Raw genomic sequence first — 10,790 nt, 5'->3', positions numbered from 1 at the left:
GAGTACCAGTTGTTTTAGGGGACAGCTGCTGAGAATGCTTGCAAGGAGCTGCAGTTGTACTTTGCTCCTATCAAGCACAACTTCTGATAAGTGTATATAGTCATCCATCCCATAGGAACACAGCAAAGAGTTTTCCCGGCCACTCAGAAGCCTCGCAGACAGCGTAGAGAGTGCCAGTACAGCCCCATAGTGTATGAATTTCTCTATTCGGGCAAAGCTATGCTGAGAAAGCACTCTTATTATACCACTCTGGTGCCCAGAGAATATCAGTCCTTCCATCCCTCGCCCCAGGTGGAAATGCCCGTAAGCCAGGCAGTGTACAAAGTCCTGAGGATTTGGTGAGGTGCATAAAAGATATTTGGCTGGGCAAGGACAGCGGGTTGTGTCAAACACCAGCACGTCTGTGCTGCCCGTTGCCACAAAGAGCTCCTCTTTACGCGGGTCATAGGCCCAATCCACAGCCTCGTCCAGGATGGAGAGGGGCCAGGTGAAAAGCAGAAGATCCCCTGTTAATGGGGACACAAAGCGCAACAGGCCATCTTCTGTAATGCACAGGATCCTGTACCAGTTATCGCCACAGCAGACCCGATGTACCTGCTGGGGAGCAGACCCACAGACGTGGAAGAGATTATAGAAGCAGGGTAGACGGTACAAGGAAAACGTATGGGTACTTTGGCAGAAGAAGGTAGTGTCATCAATAAACTGGAGGCGGTACAGCTCCTCACCAAGTTCTAGTTGCCGAAGCAGGGTCCCTGAAGTAAGGTTCCACTCCTTCATCAAGCCTTCGTGGCCGGCTGTTAGCAGGGTGTTGGCCTCGGACCGGCTGCGGATACAAACCACAGATGAGGAGTGCGCCTTGAAATTGTGGAGGGCGTGGCTGTGACTGAGGTTCCATACTTGGATTTCCCCAGCCTTGTTTCCAGCATAGAGAAAACCCTTATCCAAGGAGGTGAAGCAGCAGGTGATAGAGGAGCCACTCCTGGTGGACATGAACTTCTTCACCTCTCCCAGCCTGCCCTGGCCCTGGCGCGCAAGGGCTCTCACCACAGTCTCACACAGGGCTAGGAGGGAGCCGTTGGGGCCATTCAGCACGATGTCCTGGACAAGCTCATCACCAGGCATGGAAATCGTGTGAGCCATCTGCAGGCCCTTGCCACTTTGATCAATGACCCAGCTGACCACTGACCCCCGGGTGCCAGACAGAAGCATCTTCATTTCTGGGTCATAGCAGAGACAGTTGATGTTGAAGCGGCAGGGCACAGTGGCTAGGGGTTTGAACGCCCGAAAGTGGTCCCCGAAGAGGCGCAGGATCATGTCACCACAGTAGGCCACGAGGATATGGAAGGAACCTGTGTGCGCCATTGACTGGATGGGTGGCAGTCGCTCGGTCATGGAGAAAGCTCTCTTCTCAACCATGTCCTCAGATTTGCTCTTTGTCCACACTATAGCCTGGAAGAGAATACGATAGAAACTGCTAGAAAAGATAGTAGAGGAGAAAAGGGCCAAATATTCAGCTACTTTTCCCTGTTCTTTTTTTTTTAAGGAGGAAACAGAAGACTCTAGAGTGGTTTTGCCTCCTAGTGATGGGACTTGGAACTAGGTGGAAGTAGACTTTTTTAACCTCAGTCTACTTTAGGGGAACTCAAGTGTACTCAACGTGGAGACAGTAATTGGGGAAAGTAGTGGGAGGGCATCAGGATCCCTTTAAGGGATCCTTTGCCAGTTTGGTTTGAGAGCTCTATGGGTTTGGCCCATGAAAAGTGGGCTAAGAAGGAAAAGAAAGAGAGAAAAAGGAAGGAAGGAAGGATGGGAAAGAAAGAAAGAGAAAGAGAGAAAGAAAGGGAAAGAAAGAAAGAAAAGAAAGGAAGAGAAAGAAAGAAAGAAAGAAAGAAAGAAAGAAAGAAAGAAAGAAAGAAAGAAAGAAAAAGAAAGAAAGGTTTACCTGCATTTCTTTTGTGTGGGGTGTCACCCAGGAGAGGGAGGCAAAGAAGTCGGCATCACAGAAGTAATGGCATATAAGTGGCATATTTTGAGGATGTCGAGATTCTTTGAATAGTGTCTGGGACCGGTCACTTAGCACAACTGTTTCACTCTTTGAGTCATCTAAAGATTCCTGGAGAGAGACATAGCATAAACTAAGAGGCCAGGGCACACATGCACTAAATATATTCTCACAAAATTCATGATTGAAGCAGTTCCCCAAATCACACCTCCCACACCTCCTAACTCTTATTACACCCACACATGCACAGCTTACCACCAATGGGATCTCTGCACTTGTGACAAATCTCCCTCCCAACACGTGCGTGAACCAGAACCCTGAGACCATGTATGGACAGTTTTATAGTGGGGGTACAGGGAAAAATGATGTTCTTCCCAAAATGACATTCAGCACATCTGTCTTCTAACATTCTCCCTTGTGACTAAAAGGTACTAAGTATATCACCCTAATAGGATCTCCCAAAAGTCAATACAGCCTTAAGTTATCAAAGCTTAAAACCGCACAAGTAAGACATTAGGACATTGTCTAGTCATTAAGTTTGACAGGAACAGCACATACACAATATGTATTACCCATAGTGCTAGAAGGTGTGCTATGAAACATGTACCCGGGATCCATTTGCACAGAGCCATCCACAGCAAAACTGAGGTTGGCCAATACTCCCTCTGCTGCCTTCTCCCTTCTGTGTTAGGACCCCTCTCTTTCCAGAGCATTGGTTCCTCTGACAATGCTTCAATGTGTTTGTCTGCTATAAAGTACCTTTGTAAGAGGCCTATAGCCCTTACAAGAACCTTTGGAAATGGGTGAACCCTTTGGAAATGGGTGATCCACTTTCTACTAAAGCGACAACTGTCTTGATGGTTTGTCCTGCACATTTCTTGCATTCATGGACAATCTATGGGTGTTCCAAAGTGCTCACTATTATAAGATAGAGGCCAACCAATGGCATATTTATACATTACCTTGCTTTTTTGTATGATGTCATTTATGAGGTAGCTAAAATCCTTCCAGGTGGGGATGAGTCTGGGGGAAGACATCACCTTGATTTTCCTCAGGTCCTCAGGGCCATTCCTTAAATACCTGTGGGAATCCAAAAGGAGACTGCTTAACTACTGTTATTTTTTGAGGAGCTAGAAATCAGAAGGCAAGAACCATGAGCTCACATATATTGAACACCTTGTTTATGTCAGGAATTACACGATAGACCTTCTCATTTAATCCTCACTATGGCCCTGTGACGTAAGTATTGCCCTGCTTTACAGATGAGAAAACTGAAGCTTGGAGAGGGTAAATGAAGGACCGGGGAGGGAAACAGAAACTTAGAGAGGGGCTTAGAGAGGCTGACAGGCAAACAGCATTTTGGGAGGACTAGCAGGTTTTCAGCGTGTGGTCCCTGCACCTCCTACACCAAGATCATTGGGGGAGGGGATACATCTTCAAGTGCCAAGTCCTGGGCCTTGTCCTAGACCTACGTGGAGGTGGGACCCAGAAATTGTAACTTTTAACAAACTGCTTAGGGCCTGGGGGATTCTGTTGACATCCAAATCTGATCGCTGAAATAGGAAGTACATAGCGAAACAGAGCATCTGGGATTACTTGCCCCTGGCACAGCTGGAGGAAGGATCCAGACTGTGGTTGTTACGTTTTGTTGTTTTGTTTTGTTTGTTGTGTTGTGTTGTGTTTTAAGGCAGGATCTTACCATGTAGGTTCAGGCTAGCCTCGAACTCATTATGTTGTCCAGGCTGACCTCAAACTCATGGTACTCCTCCTCAGTTTCATGCCTCAGCCTCAGTTTCATGCTGGGATTACAGACATGCACTACCATACCTGGCCCAGCCTGTGGTCTTAAAGACTTCCCCAGGCTTGTGGGATCAGGTGGCTTTCTTATAGAAGACGTTCTGCCACTTGTTGTCTGCTTCCTCATCCCGTTCTTTTGGTCATCACAAGGAGATAATTCTTTTCCTGGTTGGATTATAAATAAATCTTATAACAATCCCCTTCCATCAAGTGTCTGCCATGAGTAGTGCCACAGTGGGCTTGTTTTTCCTCATTTGTAAAATGAAAATGCCAGGCTTCCCTGTGCCATTGGATTGTTCAAAGATCAAATAGGATAATTCATGTGGAAACCCTTTTAGGATTCTCTGAAACAGCAGTGATGATTACTGCTTTTAGGCTAGCCTAGTTCTCAGGCTGGTGAACACTATTTCCAGTCCTTTCCAATGTTTTACTTTTTGGTTACTTTGGAAACATGACAGCTAAGTTTATTGTCTGGCCAGCAGAGGGCAACAGAGGCCAACTCTGCCTATAGATATTCCCAGTGTGTGGTTTCCTGGGTTGGCAGCATCAGCATCACCTGAGAACTTGTTAGAAATGCAGATTATTGTCCAAACCCATAAGCTTTTGAATTGGAAACTGAGGACAGGACCCAACAATCTTTTTTTCCGGTACTGCGCATTGAACCCAAGGCCCTTGTACTGAGTTACACACACACACACACACACACACACACACACACACACAATCCCTTTTGAGACTGGGTCTCATTAAGTTGCTAAAGTTGCCCATGCTGTTCCTGAACTTGGGATCCTTCTCTTTCAGCTTCCCAAGGTGCAGAGATTTCAGGTGTGTGCCACCACACCCAGTTAAATAATCTGGGCTTCACCTAGCTCTTTAGCTGACCTTATACACACTTCAGTGTAAGGCTGCCGGTGCAGAGAGGCATTGGAGCCCCCAGTCAGTGTGGCCTGAGTCTCCTAAAGCAAGGTCGGCAGAACCCACCCCCTGGTGTAGCTGAGCCCCAGAGACTTGCTGTCTAGATCTGGAGGGAAGCAGCAGGTAAAACTTATCTGGCCTTGTAGAGTGGGTTAGAGCCCACAGAAAAGCTTCCACATTAATCGCTTCATTAGTTCTTGAAAGAACCCTAAGAGGCAGATGTTGTCTTCCTTCTGCCAGCAACGTGAAGTCTGAGAAGAAAAAGCGGTGTTTTGGAGGCTACAGGGGCAGATTCAAGACTAAGAGCCAATCCATAGGTCTGGGTTCTATGTCAGAGGAGGAAGAGGTTCTGCTAGTGCTAGCTAAGGAAGCGCTCTGATCCCCAAATCCACTAGCAGTGAGAACTGGGGACTGGTGTCTGACATCAGCACCCAGTCTCCTTCCATACCCAGGCTGTGCACTGTGCTCCTGCGTTATCTTTTTCATTTTGTTCCCCTTTGATCCTGCACTTGCTGCTCATTTGGTTTTGGTTTTTGGTTTTTTTCTGGTACGGGGAATCAAACTTACGACCTTGTGCTTGCCAGGCGGTCGCTGTGCCGCTAAGCTAAATCCCCAGCCTTGCTTGCTGCTCATTTGGACCACCTTTCAGAGGCCGGTGGGATCTGCTTCAGATCACGCACATCAGTGGGTGGCTATGCAGGCTAGCCCCACAGCTTGGGTTCGCGCCACTGGCTCCTTCTTAGGCTCCAGAGCTGCTGAGTCATCATTTGTAGCAAATTTATAGTCACTGCAAACAGTTCCTATTGTTTTCAGTGTCCATTCACCAGTTAATGGGCATTTTGGCTGTTTCCATGATTTGGCTATTACAAACTGTGCCTCTATAAACATGGGTGTGTGTATATCACTGTGATATGATGCTTTTAATTCTTTCGAGAAGGTACCAAGAAGGAGAACAGCTGTGTCGAATGGAACCTCTAGTCATAGTTTTTTGAGAAATCGTCACACTGATTCCCCCAGTAGTTGTGGTAGTCTACACTGGGTCCCACTTCTCTTGACCAGCCTACAAAAACAAAAAGCATGTGGTTGAGACCTTTGGGGGAACATTTCGAGGGGACGAGTAAGGAGGGCCTTCATGCCCCAACCTTCTATAAGTTTGTTTTTGTTACTGTCTCCCCCACCTTGCAGACCAGTTTCCTCCTAGGAAGCGTCTCTCCCAATGTCCTCCACATTCCACTACCTGATCCTACTACCTGTCTAAACTTTAAAAGCAAATTTAGAGTGAACTCCAGATGCCTTAATCTCAATGGCTTTGACTGCTTAATGTGTCAGTAATTCAAAAGTAAAGCAAAGGGAGAATTCAAGTGGTCAATTTAGGGGAAGAAAGTGGTCAATTTAGGGGAAGAACTGTTGGTGGGAGTGTAGACTTGTGCAACCACTGTGGAAATCAGTGTGGAGATTCCTCAAAAAACTAGGACTAGAGGTTCGAGTTGAACCTCTATTTGACCCAGCTATTCTTCTTGGTATCTTCCTGAAAGAATTAAAAGCATCATACCACAGCAATATATGCACACCCATGTTTATAGAGGCACAGTTTGTAATAGCCAAATCATGAAAATAGCCCAAATGCCCATCAACTGGTGAATGGATAAAGAAGATGTGTTTTTTATACAAAGGAGTACTACTCTGCCAGAAAGAAGGATAAGCTCAAGACATTTCTAGGTAAATGGATGCACTTTGAGACTATGCTCTTAAGTGAAATAAGTTGGACACTTATTTCAACTTAAGTAAATACTGCATTGTTTCTCTGGTATGAAAAACTGAAAGTGGAAATAAGGACCAAAATGTATAACAGGTATTGTGAAAGAAAAGGAAGAAAATGTTCATATGGGGAGGGGGAGAAGGGGAAAGGAAAGAAGGGAAAAGAAAAAAAGAAAGACAAAAAGGAAAAATGGAAACAGGAGAGGGATAGAAGGGAGGGTAGGAGAATGGGAAAAAAGAAGAAGCAAGATATATCATGTACAGATACAAATTCTCTATTGTGAACATGATCATTATTTATATCTAAAATGTACCGATAAAATCTGATTGAAAAAAAAATTTAGGGGAAGATACAGTGTGAAGAAAAGCAGATGTCCCACCCTGCCTTGAAACCGAGTTGGCTTTAGGGGGCGCTGCGCTCCACTACTGTTGAGCCCCTGGGCTCCCTCTGGGTCCCTCACTGTGCCGTTGTCTAGGCAATGAGAGAAGGCAGACAGGGTTCTTGCTTTATATCAGGGAAAGCAGACATCAGAGGAGTCATAAAATTGACAGCTATGGGAAATTCTCAGTGATGGGTTATTAGCCTTTGAACTTTTCTCCAACTTTAATTTTCTTAAAACAAATTACCCTAGTGAGTGGCTGGGGATATAGCTCAGTGGCGTAAGCGCCTGCCTGGCAAGCGCAAGGTTGTGAGTTCAATCCCTGGCACTGAAAAAAAAAAAAAAAAAAAGTTTCAAATTACCCTAGTGATTCAGGTGTGTGTGTATGGGTGTGTTGTTTTGTTCCAATACTGGGGAGTGAATCTGGGGCCTTCAAACTGAGCTACATCTCAGCTTTTTATTTTTTATTTTGAGACCCGTCTTACTAAGGTGTTAAATTGCCCAGGCTGGTCTCAACTTGGAATCCTTCTGCCTGAGTATCCCAGAGTGTTGGGATTACAGGTGTACACCACTATGCCAGGCTTTTTAATTTTTTTATTTTAATTTTTTTTTGAGACAATGTTTCACTGAGTTGCCTGAGCTGGCCTTGAATTTGTGAGGTCAGATGATCTTCCCACCTTAGCCTTCTGCTTAGCTGGGACTATAGGTGTGCACCACCATGTCCAGCTTTAGAGATTAAGTTGTAAGAAGGAAAGGTACAAAGTACTATAAGTACATACAGTGAGACTTGAGTATCCCAAAGGGTCATGTGTGCCCTGTACTTTGAGGGGGGGCTCTGCATAGAGTATATAGCTTCACAGGTCGGTCTCCCATTTGGGAATGGGGGTGCAGAAAGCCCAGCCATTATCAGAAGGATCTGATGAATTGACTGCAGAGCCAGGGGCATTGGTCGTGGTGGTGCACCACTTAAGACAGAGGCTGAGAAGGAGGATTGAAAGTTGAGTCCAGCCCAGTCAATTTAGCAACTTAGGAAGATCCTGTCTCAAAATAAAAATAAAAAATGGGCTGGTGTAGCTCAGAGCAAAGGTCTTCAGTTCAATCCGCAGTACCATGCAAAAAACAAACAAAAAACTAGGCAGAGAGGCAACCTTGGCTTACTTGGTTCTTTGAATGACATTATGGATGAGAACCCCAAGTTTGTCTCTGGGGTCTAAGAGAGATACTCTGGTCTTTAATTTAGGGCTGGAGTGCCCTTACCATCCTTTATGGAAAGAAACAATTTTTCTAAGCTGAGAAATACACATTATCAAGGTAGTCTAGTTTCTTTGGGGTTGAGGAATTACTCAGGAGCCCTGGGAGCTATGATAGCGTCCAGGACTGACAAGGCTGTACAACAGTAACTAGGCAGTAGATATATATATATATATAATTTATTTGGTACCAGGAATCAAACTTGGGACCTTGTGCTTGCCAGGCAGGCACTGTGTCACTGAGCTATATCACCAGCCCATTTTACATATATTTTTATCTAATAATTATGATGATTCTGTGATTTAGCTTACCACCCCTTAAAAGAACTTTTTAAAATGGACATGGTCAAAACATACTGAGTGGCATTTAAGGAAAAGAAAGTCACTCTTTCACCTTACTGTCTCTCCTTTTTCCCCTTTTCAGAGGTGACACTGGTTGTGTCTTTCCTGTATGTTTCTAAAGGTGGTCTATACATATGCAAGCATGTATGTAAATGACAGCTTTTTCCTTATTATTATTATTATTTGTTGTTATTTGAGGCAGGGTCTCATTACGTAGTCTAAGATGAACTTGAACTCGCTGTGTAGCCCAGACTGACCTCAAACTTGTGGTTATCCTCCTGCCTCAGCCTCTGGAGTGCTGGGATTACAGGTGTGCTTCACCACACCTGGCTTCCTATTTATTTATTTATTTGTTTGTTTATTTATTGATTGTGGTACTGGGGATTGAACCCAGGGGTACCCTACCACTGAAATACATCCTCAGCCCTTTTTTTCTTTTTTTTTGTGCCGTGAGTCAAACTCCCGACCTTGTGCTTGCCAGGCAGGTGCTGTGCTGCTGAGGTATATCCCTGGTGGTCCCCAGCCCTTTTTAAAAAAATGTTGAGACAAGGTCTCACTAAGTTGTCCAGGTGGGACTTGAACTTGCAATTTTCCTGCATCAACCTCCCAAAGTGCTGAGATTAAGATGTGAGCTACCATAACTGGCTACATTTTCTTTCTATATGTTAATACCTATAGGTCTGCTTTATTTTCTAGCAGTTAACAGCTTTGGTATATTCTACTGTGTGGCTAAAGTATTATTTATCCAAATTTCAGGACATTGGGCAGCTTTTGACCTTTTACTACTATGACTCATGCTACAGGTAAATCTTTGTGGGTGCCTCATAGAGTTGTACTTTTATTTAATTTTAATTAACTTAAATTGTAAAATTAAGCAACAAAAATATATTTCCATTCAGTATAACTTGGAATAGCATTTTGGATATTTTGGGGGTTAAATAATTAAAATGAATTTCACTGTTTTATGTAAATTTAAAATTGCACATGCAGCTTGCATTATATTTCTGTTAGTACTGCTTGAGATTGTCACTGACGGTGGCCTGATTTCCCTCTTGGACAAGAGCCTCCTGAGGGTAGCTCTTCACAGCCTCCATCTGTCTGGGTTGCTCCCGTGTCCCCTGTAATCACTCAACCTGACATGGAACAGGTGCTTAAGACATTTCTGTTGAATGAGCAGGCAAACGAATGACCCTCTGCACTCTCCCAGAAGAAGAAATAGATGCTTCCCAGCTTCAAGCTATACTGAGCATCTTACTCCCAGCAGGCTGAATCAGGAAGGTACTGAGAGGGCTTCTTGAAAAGAGGGCTGTGCAATTCCAGTCAATTCCCTCAATAACCCTTATAGAGTAGGAGTGGCACTATCATTTAAAAAGAAAGATTCCGATGGGACACATGTGTGTGGCCTCCTTACGCCAGCTGTTGTGATGTTAATTAGAATAAAATGATGTTAAAAAAAAAAAAAAAAGGTTCCGACTCTGATTATGCCAGGAAGTGAGCTAAATTTGGACAATATTTCCGAGGCTGTGGATATTCCAACACTACTTTCACAATGTGCCACCAGAGAATGAATGAAAGACGAAGCCTTCGGGGCAGCCCCAGGATCGTGGGCCCGAGGCTGCCGGCGCAGGCAGAGCTCTGGAGCCGCCAAAGCAGGGAAGAGATGACCACATAGACTCAGGTACCCGCGTGGGCAAGAAGCAGCTGTGTCCGCCTCGTTAAAGCAAGGGCCATGCCTGTTACCTGCGGCAGAGCTCCCAACAAGGGGCGGTACGGGGTGTTTGGCGACCCCCAGGAACTCGTAGGTGGGCGAACAGACCAAGAGAGCGTCCGAGAAGCTACCTCGCGGATGCTGCGCAAGGAGGCGGCCGACAGAGCGGACAGCTCCGCAACCCAGCGCCCAGCAGACTAACTGTAGCGACGGGAATGAGCGCGCGTGCGTACTGGCACGCGCCCGCCGCGAGAACCCGCTCAAGTCCGTGCACGCGTTCGAAAGGTTAAAAAAAAAAAAAAAAAGTCCCGTGGGGGCCCGCGACAATTTGGGCCCCAAGTCCGGCCGACGTGCGCGCGTGCGCATCAACGCCCTCCTCCACTGCCCTCTCTGAGGTGGGGTGTAGCGCAATGCTTCGCTTCTCTCATCCCTCCCGAGGCGCGAGCCCCCGAGGTAAGTGACTGGTGCCTTGTGGAAAACAGACGGCCCGCCGAGTGAAGGGAGGAGGCTTGTGGAGCTGGAAGAAAGGAGAAACCGCCCCAGCAGGTTGAAGAGCGTGGCTCGCGGGTTGGAATCCGCACAAAACACGCCTCTTCACACATCCCTGGGGGCTGCGGAAGTGCTCTGGAGACTGGGGC

The 10,790-nt window shown here is 45.8% G+C and overlaps 1 protein-coding gene across 1 annotated transcript in view; it reads right to left on the bottom strand.

The window, feature by feature from the left end:
• The window catches only part of LOC102017113 (WD repeat-containing protein 87), a gene marked incomplete in the record, with an annotated part of 19,197 nt that extends 8,510 nt beyond the window's left edge, over positions 1–10,687 (bottom strand). Inside the window, 4 exon segments of the mRNA XM_013522425.1 lie at positions 1–1,449; positions 1,943–2,113; positions 2,965–3,082; positions 10,185–10,687. Of these exon segments, the coding sequence (XP_013377879.1) occupies positions 1–1,449; positions 1,943–2,113; positions 2,965–3,039 (1,695 nt within the window).
• Positions 10,688–10,790: the final 103 nt, after the last annotated feature.

The sequence above is a fragment of the Chinchilla lanigera genome, unplaced genomic scaffold (genome assembly GCF_000276665.1).
Source record: "Chinchilla lanigera isolate Chin_1 unplaced genomic scaffold, ChiLan1.0 scaffold00067, whole genome shotgun sequence".
Lineage (NCBI taxonomy): Eukaryota > Metazoa > Chordata > Mammalia > Rodentia > Chinchillidae > Chinchilla > Chinchilla lanigera.
Note: the sequence above shows the minus strand (reverse complement) of the source record. Positions and strands in the feature narration are given on the sequence as shown.